We start from the raw sequence: 19134 nt of genomic DNA, 5'->3' as shown, positions 1-19134 counted from the left end.
AGACCGGGGAGACACTTAAACATCTGTAAATTATTCCTTAAAAGTTATTCAGGTAGCTTTGAGGTCTTTTATTTGAAGTGGGGGGGGGGGGGACTTTAATTCTTAGTCCCCTACCTGGTCGGAGAGGCGGGGAGCGGGCAATGCCTTACCGGGTCGCCGTGCGGTAAGCTCCGGAGCGCTGTGGCCGCCTACTCCCAACATCGCGGAGCTGGGGCTGCGGGCGTCCGGCCGCGGGCCGCGCTGGATTTGGAGCGCCGCGCAGCCAGGGGTAGAGTTGCCGGGGTCGGAGCTCCAACCGGCGCCGCCCGCGGCCGGACGCCCGCAGCCCCAGCTCCGCGATGTTGGGAGTCGGCAGCCACAGCGCTCCGGAGCTTACCGCACGGCGACCCGGTAAGGCATTGCCCGCTCCGCGCCTCTCCGACCAGGTAGGGGACTAAGAATTAAAGTTTCCCCCTTCACCACATAAAATCCCTCCAAACTAACTGACTAACATTTATGCAATGATTTACAATGATTCCCCGGTCTCCGGGGAGGAGGCAGTCGCTCCAGACTTTTCAAGCTGCCCCCGCTACCTACCTAATCTACGCTAAAAATCTTCCATTCCGAAATACGAAAAATTCCGAAATCCGAGAAGTGTCTGGTCCCAAGGCTTTCGGATAAAAGGTTGTGCACCTGTAGTGTTAGTTTAGCCTTCAGCGTATACACATTTTATAAACCTCAAGTGTAAATAGTTTTCATTGAATCTGCTTCATAAATCTTTGGAAAATGGAGGACTAGAGAAGGGGGAAAAGATTAAATTGCAGATTGAAGATTTCGGAATGAGTTGTGATTTCCATCACCAAGAAAATTTGGAATGTGTGTGTCAACTTTAACATTACTGTCGTTCAATAGTTTCAAAAAAAGATGCTTGTAGACAATAGACAATAGGTGCAGGAGTAGAGGCCATTCGGCCCTTCGATCCAGCACCGCCATTCAATGTGATCATGGCTGATCATCCCCAATCAGTACCCAGTTCCTGCCTTCTCCCCATATCCCCTGACTCCGCTATTTTTAAGAGCCCTATCTAGCTCTCTCTTGAAAGCATCCAGAGAAACTGCCTCCACCGCCCTCTGAGGCAGAGAATTCCACAGACTCACCACTCTCTGTGAGAAAAAGTGTTTCATCGTCTCCGTTCTAAATGGTTTACTCCTTAAACTTGTTAAACTGTGGCGCCTGGTTCTGGACTCCCCCAACATCAGGCACATGTTTCCTGCCTCTAGCGTGTCCAAACCCTTAACAATATTATATGTTTCAATGAGATCCCCTCTCATCTTTCTAAACTCCAGAGTGTACAAGCCCAGCTGCTCCATTCTCTCAGCATATGATAGTCCCGCCATCCCGGGAATTCACCTTGAAAACCTACGCTGCACTCCCTCAATAGCAAGAATGTCCTTCCTCAAATTAGGGGACCAAAACTGCACACAATACTCCAGGTGTGGTCTCACTAGGATTCTGTACAACTGAAGAAGGACCTCTTTGCCCCTATATTCGATTCCTCTGGTTATAAAGGCCAACATGCCATTCGCTTTCTTCACTGCCTGCTGTACCTGCATGCTTACTTTCATAGACTGATGTACAAGGACCCCCAGATCCCTTTGTACTTCCCCTTTTCCCAACTTGACGCCATTTAGATAGTAATCTGCCTTCCTGTTTTTGCTACCAAAGTGGATAACCACATATATCCGCATTAAACTTCATCTGCCATGTATCTGCCCACTCCCCCAACCTGTCCAAGTCACCCTGCATTCTCATAGCATCCTCCTCACAGTTCACACTGCCGCCCAGCTTTGTGTCACCTGCAAATTTGCTAATGTTACTTTGAATCCCTTCATCCAAATCATTAATGTATATTGTAAATAGCTGTGGTCCCAACACCGAGCCTTGTGGTACCCCACTAGTCACTGCCTGCCATTCTGAAAGGGACCCGTTAATCCCTACTCTTTGTTTCCTGTCTGCCAACCACTTCTCTATCCATGTCAGCACTCTACCCCCAATACCATGTGCCCTAATTTCCCACTAAGGTCCCAGTAATCTCCTATGTGGGGCCTTATCAAATGCTTTCTGAAAGTCCAGGTATACTACATCCACTGGCTCTCCCTTGTCCATTATCCTAGTTACATCCTCAAAAAATTCCTGAAGATTGGTCAAGCATGATTTCCCCTTCGCAAATCCAAGCTGACTTGGACCGATCCTGCTACTGCTATCCAAATGTTCGGCTATTTCATCTTTTATTATTGACTCCAGCATCTTCCCCACCACCGATGTCAGGCTAACTGGTCTATAATTCCCTGTTTTCTCTCTCCTGCCTTTGTTAAAAAGTGGGTTAACATCAGCTACCCTCCAATCCACAGGACTGATCCTGAGTCGATAGAACATTGGAAAATTATCACCAATGCGTCCACGATTTCTAGAGCTACTTCCTTAAGTACCCTGGGATACAGACCATCAGGCCCCGGGGATTTATCAGCCTTCAGTCCCATCAGTCTATCCAACACCATTTCCTGCCTAATGTGGATTTCCTTCAGTTCCTCCGTCACCTTAGATCCTCTGGCCAGTAGTACATCAGGAAGATTGTTTGTGTCCTCCTGATTGTGTGGTTTATATCAGGAGACAGATCTTGAATCTTTGCAGTTGGAAGGAGGTTTTGTTGGCTGGTTTGCTTTAGAAATTCAGGTGTGTAAAGTCTACTGCTTTCTGAGTTCTCAGATTAAAATGTACAATTGTATAGGCATGTAAAATCCTTGGAGCGTAGAAGGCAGAGGGTGATCTTATAATGATGTATAAAATCATGAGGGGAAAAGATAGAGTGAATACAGAGTCTATTTCCCAGGGAATGGAAATGAGGAATTAGAGGACATGTTTTTAAGGTGATGGGGAGATTTAATAGGAGCCTGAGGACAGCTGTTTCATACAGAGGTTGGTGAGCAGATGCAACGAGCTACCAGAAGAGGTAGATGATCCAGGTCCAATAATAATATTTGAGAGACATTTGGACAGGAACATGGAGAGATATGGATCAAATGGGAGTTAGACGTGGCCCTTGTGGCTAAAGGGATCAGGGGGTATTGGGGAGAAGGCAGGTACAGGATACTGAGTTGGATGACCAGCCATGATCATATTGAATGGTGGTGCAGGCTCGAAGGGCCGAATGGCCTACTCCTGCACCTGTTTTCTATGAATCTATGAAAATTGGGCTGAGGGACCTGTTTGTGTGCTATATAACTGACTCAAAATCAGTGTTTTCATTCCATGATCAGAAGGATAGGGGCACAAATGCAACATATTTTTGCCTAGTGCAGCCAAATCATGGGATTTCCTTATGGACTTGGACTTGCTTAACTGAAGAAAGACTGATGTTTAAACAAGAGATTTGATGACTTTTTTGTGACAGGGTTAGTGTGAGGAAGAGGTTTTTGATTGAGGCTCCCATCTTCTTTCTCTCTCTCTGAGAATTAACTGTTGCCAGATGTTTTTTCTGGTGGTCAGGAGTTGGAACGTGTGTTAAAACACAGTTGAAACTGTAATAAAATGTAAAAAATCATCACACTGCTGTATTAATTTTGAGTATTTTGTAAGAACTCAGTAATGCTAGTTTACATCTACCTGCAGTGTTAATTACTTAGTAACTGCTTTGGGTTTTAAAGTTTTCCCTTTTAAAATATAGCAAATGTTCCATGTGAACTGTTTAACATTTTATATGTTTTAAGAAAATGATATTACTCAGCAAACACCTTACTTTATATATAAAAGATATACTCATGTGCACTTTTTATACCACAGTTAAACCTGCGCCACTGGAAATTAAACCTTTACCTGAATTTGAAGAAATGCAGGAATTAGCTCCAGTCAGATCACCAGTGACCAAAACCTTCACCAGAGAGTAAGTTTCTGTTTAATGTAGCTTCTCTTATCATTGCATTTGTTCAGCAATCTTTGGATAAGGTTGGCCTGGAAGGAATTGCACTCCTAACCATTTGTGTGCTTGCTTGCGGGTTTAAACTTCAGAATAATATTAGAGGAGGTCTCTGACTTTTTGCTGACTTTAGAAAACAAAGATTCCTATTAAGAATATATTGCCATGGTGACAATCCACCAGAGACTTGTATCCTCTCCTGCCATAACTCATCTTATTCACTCCTTGAGCATTGTCTCCTGACTTGGTCTATTTAATCTCAGAAAACAAATATCTTATTCCGTTAGTCTATAGTTTATCCCCTATTTAGCTCTAAGATCCAATATAATTTAAATCTTAGTTTTCACTGTCAATAGCCCATCTTCATTGTCAATATAAGATATTGCAAAGTTACTGACGAAATAGCTATATGGATAAATGTCTGGAATTACTCCGCAAGTCAGGAGCATCTTTGCAGAGAGAAACATAGAAACGTAGAAAATAGGTGCAGGAGGAGGCCATTCAGCCCTTCGAGCCAGCACCGCCATTCATTGTGATCATGGCTGATCGTCCCCTATCAATAACCCGTGCCTGCCTTCTCCCCATATCCCTTGACTACCACTAGCCCCTAGAGCTCTATCTAACTCTCTCTTAAATCCATCCAGTGACTTGGCCTCCACTGCCCTCTGTGGCAGGGAATTCCATAAACTCTGTGTGAAAAGTTTTTTCTCACCTCAGTCTTAACTGACCTCCCCTTTATTCTAAGACTGTGGCCCCTGGTTCTGGACTCGCCCAACATTTTTTCCTGCATCTAGCTTCTCCAGTCCGTTTATAATGTTATATGTTTCTTTAAGATTCCCCCTCATCCTTCTAAACTCTAGTAAGTACAAGCCTAGTCTTTTCAATCTTTCCTCATACGACAGTCCCGCCATCCCAGGGATCAATCTCGTGAACCTACGCTGCACTGCCACAATAAGAAGGACGTCCTTAAGAAGTTATTAATATTTTAAATCCCTGGTTTTGGATCAGCATATCTTCTATTCTCTTGCACAGTGCAATTCCACCATGAGAGTAAAAATGAAATACTCTTAGATTATTTGATAAAATGAAGTACATCCGCTTATTTAATAGATACATTTGATTATATAAGTAAGTAAAAGCATTTTCATTTTTTTTTAGCTTATTGTCATGTTGTAAATAATGGTTTTGTTCTTTTGCTGGAAGGGTATAAACTACCTGTCTCTTCATGTAGATCTTGTATTTTACAAAATTTAATTTATCCTATAATATTATAAACCAATCCCTTAATTGAGATCTCTGGGATAAAGTGGAGACAGACTGTAAATGGCCGTGATGTACTAGTCCGCGCCCACTTCTGCAGAAGCAAGACCTTGCATTGCTGCAACAGAACAAAATCCTCCGTGTATTTATGGCATTGATTTTGGTATCAGCTGAAAGAACGTCATGTGTGCAGGCCAGAACTTGTCTCCTAGCACTTCCTAGTTCATTGTTCAGCATATTGTACCGAAACAGGTTAAACTCCTACTGAAACTGTCCAGGTTCTGGGGTGTCTAATTGCTTAGATTGGATGCATAAACCTATTTGCCATCTTTTACAGGACCCTGGGTTCTTTAAATTTAGTTAAATAAAGCCAACAGTTTAATTAAATCATATGAATCCACATATATTTGTTGATTTGTGACAAAGCAAACCTTTATGAGATGCATTATATTCGGCACGGACTTGTAGGGCAGAGATGGCCTGTTTCCGTGCTGTAATTGTTATATGGTTAAAGTACTATTTTCAGTGGGCAAAGGTTGGCTTATTTGCAAATTGTACTTGGTATTCATCATCAGGTCTATTGTCACAATGATTCGTTTTGCAAACTTAGTCTTAATATTAGATTCCACTAAACCTGTTTCTCCATTCAGTTTAGCTTAGATTGTTTATACAAGTAAACCTTAAATGTTTATACAAGTAAACCTTAAATGTAACTATACCAATGGATTTTGAAGTCGACAAGTGACGATGGGTGTGTTTATTTGCGAATGTCTCATCCACCAGTCAATTTGGGTATTGATAGCAAGGAAATTAGCATTTGTATTTTGCTGCAAGCACCTGGTCTAACTGGTTGAAGGTGTGCTGCATGGTGCTGAGTAAACAGACCTGACAGAGAGACTGGTTACTTGGGATCCATTTGGGAATTTTTGGAAACCATCGAATCATTTATCAACACTAAATACTTGTGCTTTAAGAAATATAATTAGCTGGAAGTCTGGCCTATGAGTGACATTTATCAAGGCAGAATTTAAATTCCAAATGAGATGTAAATCTTTAGGGCAATATCTTGCAATTTGGTGTTCACACCCCCTCTACCAATTAGTTGCAGTTGCGTTCTGCATCCATCCTTGATTTGAGCTTGTACTGGGGGGGGGGGGGGGGTGGGGAATGACATACAGCCCCCTTCTAAAAATATACAGCTGAGGAACGGAAATACAAATGAACTTAAGAATGAAAATCTATTTCAAAAAACTTTTTTTTAATTTAAAAAATAAATTATGATCATATCTTCATTCAACTAGTGGCCCAATATACGTTGGGCTTGTTGCTTCATATTTACAATACTATACAATACCTTTTATTTGTCATTTGAACCTCAAATGAAGTTCAAACGAAATTTGGTTTCTGCAGTCATACAAGAAAAGAACCAAGACACACACCAACACAATTTACACAAACATCCATCACAGTGAATCTCCGCCTCACTGTGATGGAAGGCAAAGTCGTGTCTCTCCCCTGCTGTCCATTCTTCTCCCGGTCAAAGTCAAAGCCTCCAGCGGGCGCTAGCAAGTCCGCGGCCATTTAAAGCCGTGCCGGGCGTTGTAAGGCCCCGCTGCAGGTCACTCTCAACCCCGCAATTCGGGCGGGAGAAGTCGCCGTTGCCGGTGCCCCGCAAAGCGGTCTCCCACCGGGGACCCGCGAGCTCCCGGTGTCACCATCCACCGGAGTCGGGTCACCGCAGCCGCGCGCCACCGCAGCTCTCCACGCTCCGTAGCCGGCCAACTCTACGATGGTAGGTCCGCAGCTCCGCAGGCTCCGTGACTTGAGCTGCCGTTCCGGTTGGAGGCCGCTCCACGGCGCTAGGCCCCAACGGCAACGGAGACCCGACAGGGAAAAGGACGGTTCCCCGTGCAGGGAAAAGATTTAAAAGTTTCCTCCACCCACCCCCCGCCCCCCGCACATACACGGTCAAAAACCCACCACAAACTTTACACTCTACAGGACAACAAAATAAAATAAAACAGACGGACTGCAGAGGCCGCTGTGACATCAGTCGCACCGCCCACCCACAATCCAATACAATACAATACAATACAATTTATTGTCATTTGAATCTCAAAAGAAGTTCAAACGAAATTTGGTTTCTGCAGTCATACAACAAAAGAACCAAGACCCACACCCAACACAATTTACACAAACATCCATCACAGTGAATCTCCTCCTCACTGTGATGGAAGGCAAAGTCTTGTCTCTCCCCTGTTTTCCATTTCTTCTCCCGATGTTAAAGCCTCCGGCGGGCGATGGCAAGTACCGCGGCCATTAAGGCAGCGCCGGGCGATGTAAGGCCCCGCTCCAGGTCGCCTTCAACCCCGCAACTCGGTCGGGAAAAGTTGCCGTTGAGGGAGCTCCGAAAAGCGGTCTCCCACTAGGGACCCGCAAGCTCCCGATTCACTACATACGCTCTACCACATGGTCTCTTGCCACCCCAGGCTGAGCCAGAAGCCCTGGGGAAGGCCAGGGTTGCATAAGATTAGCATTCAGCTGCCCATTTCCACCTAAACAACATCTGCAGGGCTCAGTCCTTGAGTAGTGCAGGGGAGTCAGTCCTCGGGTGAGAAGACTTGTCAAGGGACCGGCTTTGACAATGAATTGGCTGTTGGGGGGTGAGGTGGATAAGACCTTCCACCAATCTGGCCACTAAATGAAAAGTGGCTGATAGTCATTAACCCCCTGATGTGGCAGATAGGTCCCTCCACACCCAATTTCCTTCCATTCTCTACCCTGCCTATGCTGTCTTTGTGTTTCCTTTATTTGACCGACTGTCTAGGCCACAGTCAAAGTCATAAATAGTAGATAAATAGGATCGTACTTCCTACCGATGGCAAAAAGAAATGATAGTAAAGCCTGAATATTTGGGAAACTGCAATTTCTCCAGAATCACAATTTAGAGAATAAACTAAAAAGTAGTAAGAAATATGTGAATCTAATGGGGGCGTTTTCCTAATATTAGTTTGCACAAGCTTATTTTATCATTTGTTTGAGAAGGAACTGCAGAGGCTGGAAAATCGAAGGTAGACAAAAATGCTGGAGAAACTCAGCGGGTGCAGCAGCATCTATGCAGCGAAGGAAATAGGCAACGTTTCGGGCCGAAACCCAAGGGTTTCGGCCCGAAACGTTGCCTATTTCCTTCCCCCTCCCCTCCCAAGCGTTCGGGCTGAAACGTCGCCTATTTCCTTCGCTCCATAGATGCTGCCGCACCCGCTGAGTTTCTCCAGCTTTTTTGTGTTACCTTTTATAATCTGTTATTGACTTTGTGAAATGTGCAACATGTATAATTGTTGGTTAGGATATGGAGGTGTTATTGAATATTTCTCTGTTGCGATTTAAAAAAAAAATGTTTGGCCCCTTTTGCTTGCGTTTCCTTCGTGTTTAATTGTACATCACCTTTTGAGAAGGGAAATAGGCAGCTTGTCCTGGAATGCTTGTGCTGGCCACCAGGTGGTCTACTGGGACAATCCGATGAAAGCACATTTATTTGTTCAGGAGAGCTATTGGGATTGACCACCTAGCCATGAGCTGTACCTCATCGTACAGTGATATATGTTACTGGAGATTTCCATATATATATAAACGTTTATAAAAGCAGTTTTTTTTTTTTGTTGGGTTGAATAATATGAACAATGATCTATAGTGATTTTTTGTATTAAATACATATTAAATGGTAGGGAATTACATGGTAAATGGTAGGGAATTGAAGAATACAGTTGAACAGAGGGATCTGGGAATAACCGTGCATAGTTCCTTGAAGGTGGAATCTCATATAGATAGGGTGGTAAAGAAAGCTTTTTGTATGCTAGCCTTTATAAATCAGAGCATTGAGTATAGAAGCTGGGATGTAATGTTAAAATTGTACAAGGCATTGGTGAGACCAAATCTGGAGTACGGTGTACAATTTTGGTCGCCCAATTATAGGAAGGATGTCAACAAAATAGAGAGAGTACAGAGGAGATTTACTAGAATGTTGCCTGGGTTTCAGCAACTAAGTTACAGAGAAAGGTTGAACAAGTTAGGTCTTTATTCTCTGGAGCGCAGAAGGTTAAGGGGGGAATTGATAGAGGTCTTTAAAATGATGAGAGGGATAGACAGAGTTGACGTGGAAAAGCTTTTCCCATTGAGAGTAGGGAAGATTCAAACAAGGGGACATGACTTGAGAATTAAGGGACTGAAGTTTAGGGGTAACATGAGGGGGAACTTCTTTACTCAGAGAGTGGTGGCTGTGTGGAATGAGCTTCCAGTGGTGGAGGCAGGTTCGTTTTTATCATTTAAAAATAAATTGGATAGTTATATGGACGGGAAGGGAATGGAAGGTTATGGTCTGAGCGCAGGTGTATGGGACTAGGGGAGAATATGTGTTCGGCACGGACTAGAAGGGTCGAGATGGCCTGTTTCCATGCTGTAATTGTTATATGGTTATATGGTTTATAAAAGCAGTTTTTTTTGTTTGGTTGAATAGTATGAACAGTGATTTATAGCTCAACAAATTTCATCTAATAGTAATTGACAACGGAAATTGGGAAATTTCAGCACAATTTGTATTAAATTGAATTGCACCATTCATGATATTCCATGACAGTTCCCATGCAATGAAATTGTAATGACTTGATGCGTTATCCGCTGTTTTAACAACTAATTCAGCCAGATATCGTATACAGATATCGTAAACAGCAGTGAAAGATATAACCAAGTTGTGTATTTTTGTGATGTTGGTCGAGGGATACATTTGGGGCAGCACAAACTGAGAACTATCCTCTTCACAGGACACACATTATGTAGTGTACTCCCCCCAATCCTCCTAGCTGAAGTTGTGTTCAAGCCTTTGTACCAGATGTTAGAAACATAGAAAATAGGTGCAGGAGTAGGCCATTCGGCCCTTCGAGCCTGCACCGCCATTCGATATGATCATGGCTGATCATCCAACTCAGTATCCTGTACCTGCCTTCTCTCCATACCCCCTGATCCCTTTAGCTACAAGGGCCACATCTAACTCCCTCTTAAATATAGCCAATGAACTGTGACCTCAACTACCTTCTGTGGCAGAGAATTCCACAGATTCACCACTCTCTGTGTGAAAAATGTTTTTCTCATCTCGGTCCTAAAAGACTTCCCCCTTATCCTTAAACTGTGTGACCCCTTGTGCTGGACTTCCCCAACATCGGGAACAATCTTCCTGCATCTAGCCTGTCCAACCGCTTAAGAATTTTGTACGTTTCTATAAGATCCCCCCTGAATCTTCTAAATTCTAGTGATTACAAGCCGAGTCTATCCAGTCTTTCTTCATATGAAAGTCCTGCCATCCCAGGAATCAGTCTGGTGAACCTTCTCTGTACTCCCTCTATGGCAGGAATGTCTTTCCTCAGATTCTCCTTAATCCTCCTTAATTCACAATAGCACCAAGTTAATTTTTGGACTTACCTGAAAGGGCAGATCAGATTTCTGAAAGATGCCACCTTATACATTACACCTGTCCCTCCATACCGTCCTGACCTGGCAGCCTAGGGTTTGTTTTCCCCTCATACCCCAGAAGTAGAATTTGAAGCAACAAACTATTCCTTGATGGCACTGAGCTACAAGTGGCTCACACATATCATTTTGATTATAATATTAATTTTTGTTATAGGGAGAGCAAAACAGTTTAGTTCTTATTCTACAAATTGGACATTTTCACAGTTTTAATATAATAACCATATAACAATTACAGCACGGAAACAGGCCATCTCGGCCCAACAAGTCCGTGCCGAACAAATTTTTTTTTTCCCCTTAGTCCCACCTGCCTGCACTCATACCATAACGCTCCATTCCCTTCTCATCCATATGCCTATCCAATTTATTTTTAAATGATACCAACGAACCTGCCCCCACCACTTCCACTGAAAGCTCATTCCACACCGCTACCACTCTCTGAGTAAAGAAGTTCCCCCTCATATTACCCCTAAACTTCTGTCCCTTAATTCTGAAGTCATGTCCTCTTGTTTGAATCTTCCCTATTCTCAAAGGGAAAAGCTTGTCCACATCAACTCTGTCTATCCCTCTCATCATTTTAAAGACCTCTATCAAGTCCCCCCTTAACCTTCTGCGCTCCAGAGAATTAATGTAACCATTGCCTAGTGTTCATTAAATTAAACCAAATATTGAGAAGCAGATTTGTTTAAACTTTTAAAATAATATTGAGCATAGCTTCAACGTCAAGTTGTTGCCATGGTTCCTGATATTTTTGCTACTCTTCATCATTTTATCTGTCATCTTTTATCCTAATTGTCAAAGCTGTTTCACGTGAAAACGTAATTTGAAGTTCTATATAGCATGTCAATTCAATTAGACAAATTAACATTATTTTGCATAATTATTTTTATTCATTCACGTTTATATTGTCATGAATCGAACATAATTTCTGATTTATTGTCATCAGTTCATTCTCTACCTCACCAACTTAAAGAATGATGTGCAAATAGTGTTTCTATATAAATGGTGAGCTTCTACACGGGAGGAACATAAGGTGTAACGATTTGGACTGTTGCTTTTTTTCCCTCCTCCGATAATTCGTAAGAATCAGCCACTCCAGGTTTCCTGTCAATGCCCGACCAGCCTCCGTCCACAGCACTGCTTCCAGCACTGATTCACAGGAGGACAGTGAGGAGAACTACGTGGCCATGGAGTCTGCACCCTCCACAGATGATCCAGTATGTAACCTTCACATTCATCCATGTTATTGCAGTGATATCATGTTTCAGGTTCAGCAGAGAAGCTGGGAATACAGTGCCCTGGAGGGGCAGAGTATTAGTAGCATTCACAATTGGAATTTGCAAGAGCAACACACAATGTTTCTCAGACATGATTCTTCTCATTAGAAACCAGGTTATTAACAACAGGTGTATACTTTCACTGAATAACTTTAAGGTTGGTTGCCTGTGCGAATGCTGTATTTGTATCTAGAACAAGTGGTTCAAAAGCAATCTTTGCCTCAAAGATTGAATGTCATTATGTCCCAAAATGGCCAGTTTGGAATAATGAATTTAGAAAGACTCCTCGTTAATATGTGGGATTTCTCACGTTGGTTTTGTCCTTTTTAAGCCTTCTTTCTTTGATTCTTTAGGATTTCTTCTAGAAGCTTCTCACTTTAACTATTGCTTCTTTTAGGGCAACAAAGCTTCCTGCTACCTTTTCCAGAGTTGTTTTACCTTCACTCTCTTTCTCAGGATCTATGCTATTCTGCGTCATGGCTCTGCTTTGTGTGTTTGTGGTCCTTTCGAAGCTTTCTGCTTGCTCTGGTTTCACCTTTTTTTTACGTTTTACATTTCCTTTCTTCCTGTTTCTTCATTTTTAGTGAAGAATCCTTTTATGGCACTGTCCCTATCACACCCATTGAACGGGAAGTATCGGGAAGGGAATGGACAGAAGAGGTGAGGTGGTAGATATGGGGACAACAGCTTTTATATCTGTAAGCAGCTGCTTTTTATTAACCAATTTATTTTTCATGAAAAGATTTTGCATGTAGTATTCTTTCTGGTCAACTACACCTGAGCACTCCGTTAAGGTCACACAGAGGATAATGTTCAATAATCCTACGGTTATTATTCAGATGATTTATTAGTTATAATGCACCAACCACTCTTCCCAATTTGGTCATTTAAGCCTGAATTGTATACAATTGATTAAAGTATTATCAATGTAGATAATACTTTAATTTATCCATTTTAAAAGGGAATCATTCTCATGCAAACTCACGGGTTACATAGAAACATAGAAAATAGGTGCATTAGGAGGCCATTCGGCCCTTCGAGCCAGCACCGCCATTCATTGTGATCATGGCTGATCGTCATATTGAATGGCGGTGCAGGCTCGAAGGGCCGAATGGCCTACTCCTGCACCTATTTTCTATGTTTCTATCAATAACCCGTGCCTGCCTTCTCTCCATATCCCTTGACTCCACTATCCCCTAGAGCTCTATCTAACTCTCTCTTAAATCCATCCAGTGATTTGGACTCCACTGCCCTCTGTGGCAGGGAATTCCACAAATTCACAACTCTGGGTGAAATTTTTTTTTCTCACCTCACTCTTAAATGACCTCCCCTTTATTCTAAGACTGTGGCCCCTGGTTCTGGACTCGCCCAACATTGGGAACATGTTTCCTGCATCTAGCTTGTCCTGTCCTTTTATAATGTTATATATTTCTATAAGATCTCCCCTCATCCTTTTAAACTCCAGTGAATACAAGCCTAGTCTTTTTAATCTTTCCTCATATGACAGTCCCGCCATCCCAGGGATCAATCTCGTGAACCTACCCTGCACTGCCTCAATCACAAGGATGTCCTTCCTCAAATTGGGAGACCAAAACTGTACACAATACTCCCGATGTGGTCTCACCAGAGCCCTATACAACTGCAGAAGAACCTCTTTACCCCTATACTGAAATCCTCTTGTTATGAATAATGTTAGTACTGGGAGGTAGAAACAAGCATTCAGTAAAGATCTGGAGAGAATCAAAAGAGGTGGGGATGAGAATATAAAAATACATTTAGGTGATGGTTTATGGAGAGATGTACTCTGTGGTCACAAGGAACTGCAAATGTTGGTTTACAGAAAAAGACACATAGAGCTGGAGTAACTCAGCAGGTCAGGCAGCATCTCTGGAGCACATGGATAGGCGCGCTTTGGGTCAGGACCCTGGCACAATCAGATCCTGACCTGAAACGTCACCTATTTTGTCCATGACCCACTGAGTTCTCCAGCACTTTCTGTTCTGTAGTAATAAGGATATTTGGGTCCATCCTGATGCCTTCACTATCCTGTGCTGCCACCTTCAGGGATTTTAAGACTTCTACACCAAGGTCTCTGTTGATGCTCAGCTCTCCCAGGCGACCAACAATAATAGCATTACCATTATTTTTCCTGCATCTAGCTTGTCCAGTCCTTTTATAATTTTATATATTTCTATAAGATCCCCCCTCAGAAAAAATACATTCTCACACTAAACATAATTAAATTCCACCTGACCAATATCATTCTGGAGCCCAAGATTCTCCTCCTGATTATTAGCTGCAGTACCATTGTTTTTGTTTCACATGCATACATCCTACATTGACATCTAAGTCGTTGATGTATACAACAAATTGCAAGGGTCTCGTCACCAATCCCTGTGGTACACCTCTGATCACAGTCTTCCAATTACAAAAGCAATAGTACACCACCACCCTAATTCTTCAATTATCAGGCTGATTTAAGTGAGTTAGTTTATTGGCCAAGTATTCATATACAAGGAATTTGCCTTGGTGCTCCGCCCACAAGTAACAACATGACATACAGTGACAGTTACGAATGATTCAGAAAACACTAAACATTAATAATAATAAGACATTAATGATAAAACACACATTGATCACGCATGTGAACCAACAAAATATCAGATCAAAGGGAGGCCACAGATTTTTGGCTGTTGAGTAGAGCAACTACTCGTGGATAAAAACTGTTTTTACGTCTGGCTGTGGCAGCTTTGACAGTCCGGAGTCGCCTTCCAGAGGGAAGTGATTCAAAGAGTTTGTGGCCAGGGTGAGAGGGGTCAGAGATGATCTTGCCCACTCGCTTCCTGGGATCAAAATTGCCAACTTGCTGCCATCCCATGGGCTCTAACATTTTGGACCAGTCTTTCAAATGGGACCTTACTGAAGTCCATTAGACGGGATCTCCTACCGACAGGCTCGCCCCAATCAATTCTTGCTTTCCCAGGTGTAGATTAATCCTATCCCTCAGAATTGCTTCCAATTACTTACCTGCCAGTGATATTACATCACTGTTACCTCTAGCGCCTCACGTATTGCCCCACGTGTCCCTAATGGGCCCCACTCTTTCCCTGGTAAACTCCTCATTCTTAACACGCCTTGGGATTTTCCTTATTCTCATCTATCAGTGATATTTAATGCCTCTCTTTGCCCTTTTAGCGCCTCTCCACACACTCTGTACTCCTGAGAGGATTTTCGTCAGCGCTCTGTCCCTACCATATTGTTCTCTTCTCTTTGTTTACCAAGGTTCGGATATCCCTTGACAACCAGATTCCAAGACTTGCTATCCTGACCCTGACCCTTACAGTAATCTGTTGGTCATGAACACTCTCCATTTCATTTTTAATAGACAATTGAGCTAAACCATATTCATGGTGGATTTTTCCTAAAGGCGACTTTAACTTTAAAATAACTGCTTCCGAAGTAAACGTTATAACAGTAAATACTGTATGAACTTGTTCCATAATACAAGTAATCTCACACCTTTTTACCACTTTTCCACTTCAGTTTAGGCTTATATACCATTGAAGGCAAGATTGTCTAGTTGTAATTGCCTTCATTCATTGAGTGAGCTTTTCCTGTCTTTCACATGCCAGGGGAATAGATCCGCTTCTCTGGGCTACAGATTGCTTGACCAATCCTGGAGTTTAGAAGGATGAGAGGGCATCTCATTGAAACATATAAGATTGTTAAGGGCTTGGACACGTTATAAGCAAGAAACATGTTCCCGGTGTTGGGGGAGTCCAGAACCAGGGGCCACAGTTTAAGAATAGGGAGTAAGCCATTTTTCAAGGAGACGAGGAAACACTTTTTCCTCACAGAGAGTGGTGAGTCTATGGAATTCTCTGCCTCAGAGGGCGGTGGAGGCAGGTTCTCTGGATGCTTCCAAGAGAGAGCTAGATAGGGCTCTTAAAAATAGTGGAGTCAGGGGATATCGGGTACTGATTGGGGATGATCAGCCATGATCACATTGAATGGCGGTGCTGGCTCCAAGGGCCAAATGGCCTAGTCCTGCACCTATTGTCTATTGTCTAATGCTCTCTACAAGACACTTTCAAAGGGGCATGTTTGTCAGCAGCCACATCTTCCCTCTGACAAGATGATAAAATGACTTATAGTGTTTCTTAAATAAAGCAGCAAACAGAAGATCTGGAATATCATTCCAATGAAAGCAATTGTTTTTATAAACATAGATAGAAATTAATCTATAATAATATGGTGATTATATGGAATGAGATGACCGAGGAGGTAGTAGAGGCAGCGACAATAACTTGGACAGGTACATGAATAGTAATGGTTAGAGGATGTGGACCAAATGCGGGCAAATGGGACTTAGATGGGGCATCTTGGTTGGCATGGATGAGTTGGGCCAAAGGGCCTGTTTCCATGCTGTATCATCTGATAGTAGTCATGTTCGTCTAGATTTTCCAATCATTCTTATAATGTTATAAACAAGGTCACGTTAACCTTTTGGGAGGTTTTATAACATTTTGCTGGGGGTGGGGGGGAATGATGATGTGTTCTTGTTCCCATGGTAATGTTGGGTTTATTTCTGTCGGACTTTTGCAGAGCATAAAACAAGGAATACTACAATGTAGTGATGGCGGGAGCAGTTTAACGCGATCTAAAAATGACAAACAACAAGTCGAGTATTTAGACCTGGATCTAGATTCTGGAAAATCAACACCTCCACGAAAGGTACGAATGGTGAGAATTCATAACCTGATCTGTGTAGAGTGTGAAGTTATTTTTAGTTTAGTTTACTATTATCAAATATACCGAGGTACAGGGAAAAGCTTTTGTTTGCGTGCTATCCAGTCAAAGAATTTACTACAGCTGTGCGAGGTAGCCATTAAACATAATTGTAACACTCAACAAATTTCCAATAAAATATGTAGAATTGCCTGCGATTTAGGAACCAACTCTGAAGTTGTCCTATTATTTTAAACCCTCACTCCAGCTGGAGATGAAGCATTGAAGAGATAGATGCAAGTCTACAAATTTGGCTGCATCATTCTTCTTGCATTTAACAAACTTTCTAACGCTTTATAAAAAATGACATTTGTTAGTGCTGCTCCCAAATCATTGTAGCAGGCTCCCTTGCAAACACGTTTTTGATCAGTTTGATTTTTCTATCACACATGGAATGGCCTTTTGTCTGCAGTGCCAGATACATTTTTTTTAATAAAACCCAGATATTTATAGAGGGCACTGCTGCTCCTTGAGATACTTTTGTAGTGATTTCCATGATCTATATATCTATATTCTTAGAGTCTCCCATTCATTTCTGACCTGATGAATTGGGAACTCTTTATCTTTTTACAGGATTTTTTCTGGCCACTAAACTTTAAGGTGAATGTGTTGAAACCACTGTATTATTGGAATCCCAGTTTGAGTCAGACACCATAAGGTTTGTTTGCTAGATTTGTGCAGCAGCCTGTCTGTGTAACTACACTCCTTTAAATAGTTTTCCAGTTGAGTCTTCATCATTACATTTTTGTTCTCTGTGAGAAAACCAATTTAGGTTCAGCCCAATGCAATCTCACCAGAAACAAAGTTGGGGCATGACATTGTACTGGTGTTATTTGGGTGAGCTGAAGGCCAAAGCATCTTTAGAGTTCATACATTTTGGCACAGGAGCGTTTTTCTTTGGTAATGCACAGATACATTTCTTGGCTATTACACTGTAAGACCAGTCCTTATTTTTTTATTTGACTTTATTATACAAAATCTGCGACGTTATATCTACTCAGGTGTGGGTTCTGAGGTGCTGAAATTTGGGAAATGTGATAAAACTTTGTCACTGTTGGAATTTTTTTTTATTTATTTTTTTTAATTCAATTTCAATTTTATTTTTAATATGTTTTATTATTTATTTATTATTATTATTATTATTATTATTATTATTATTATTTTTATGATACTACCTGTAAGGGAAATTCATTTTGTTGTCTCAAGTTGAGACAATGACAATAAATTTGAATACAATACAAAATGCGATATACTCAGCCTCAATTTGGACTACGAACTGGATAACACTGTACCCTTTTGTTCTTTGATTTTCAGAAAAGCAATGGTACCGGTACAGTAGCGGCAGATGAAAAAGTAGATTATGTATTGGTGGACCAAGAGCGAACACTGGCACTAAAGAATACCAGGAAAGCATGGACAGATGAAAGACAATCTACTGAGTCAGAGACTCCAATTAAAAGTGCAAAGTGACTTGATGGTGCCATTAACCGAACATCACGACATGTTGAGATGCCTTTTTATTCCTGCCACTCACGGCATTCTAGCCAGCATGCTCTAACTTGAATGAGCCATCGATCAATTTATCAAGTGACTTGAGATTTTACATACAAGCAGCATACAACATCAAAAAGGGGAAAATGTTGGAGTCGTCAATAGCTGTAATTAAGTCCATGCTGTGAAGGCCATCTTTGACACCATGTCTGCTTCAAGCACTCTTAATAGGTTATTGTAGTTTTAAAATGCCAATGGTAGTTGTTACTTTGGTACATGAGAAGCTATTAGTTACTGGAGGAATCTGCGCTTGGAAGTTGATTCCTTATATAGAAAATAACTTCACTTTTAATTCTAGTCTGAATCATGGAAATATCCAATCTGTAAAGTATGTTTTAGCTGAACTAATTTTCTAATTTTTTTAATTAAAATTCCAGGTTATTTAAGCTAAGTTAGATGAGGCATTCTTTGACACTTTATAGACTTAACAATGGTAGTTACAATAGAACTAATAAAACATTGTTAAACATCTCTCTTGCAACATTGCTGGCAGTGGCCTTTAGATCACCACGATCAATAACTATATGCAAATAAAAAACAGAATCCCACATTCCTTGCCAGTATTGAACAATAAAGGCCAATGTTTTCTTATTCTACGGTAGACAAAAATGCTGGAGAAACTCAGCGGGTGAGGCAGCATCTATGGAGCGAAGGAAATAGGCAACGCTTCGGGCCGAAACCCTTCTTCAGATTCCGAAACCTTTATTCTACAATGTGTTAACCAAAATGACTACCACAGGGGAAGAGGTGTGCACTACATGTACTTAATATTTGTTGAGTTGGTAA

General features: G+C 41.8%; 1 protein-coding gene across 1 annotated transcript in view; it reads left to right on the top strand.

Annotated features, from left to right (window-relative positions):
- gab1 (GRB2-associated binding protein 1) overlaps positions 1–18923 on the top strand; it is a 316599-nt gene extending 297676 nt beyond the window's left edge. Inside the window, exons 13-16 of the mRNA XM_055637022.1 lie at positions 3820–3919; positions 11817–11949; positions 16615–16743; positions 18112–18923. Coding sequence (XP_055492997.1) covers positions 3820–3919; positions 11817–11949; positions 16615–16743; positions 18112–18267 — 518 coding nt within the window. The 3' untranslated portion in view covers positions 18268–18923. The remainder of the gene's footprint in view (positions 1–3819; positions 3920–11816; positions 11950–16614; positions 16744–18111) is intronic.
- The last annotated feature ends 211 nt before the right edge of the window (positions 18924–19134 follow it).

This window comes from Leucoraja erinacea, chromosome 1, assembly GCF_028641065.1.
Source record: "Leucoraja erinacea ecotype New England chromosome 1, Leri_hhj_1, whole genome shotgun sequence".
Lineage (NCBI taxonomy): Eukaryota > Metazoa > Chordata > Chondrichthyes > Rajiformes > Rajidae > Leucoraja > Leucoraja erinaceus.
The sequence above is the reverse complement of the archived record's forward strand: the minus strand, read 5'-3'. Positions and strand labels throughout refer to the sequence as shown.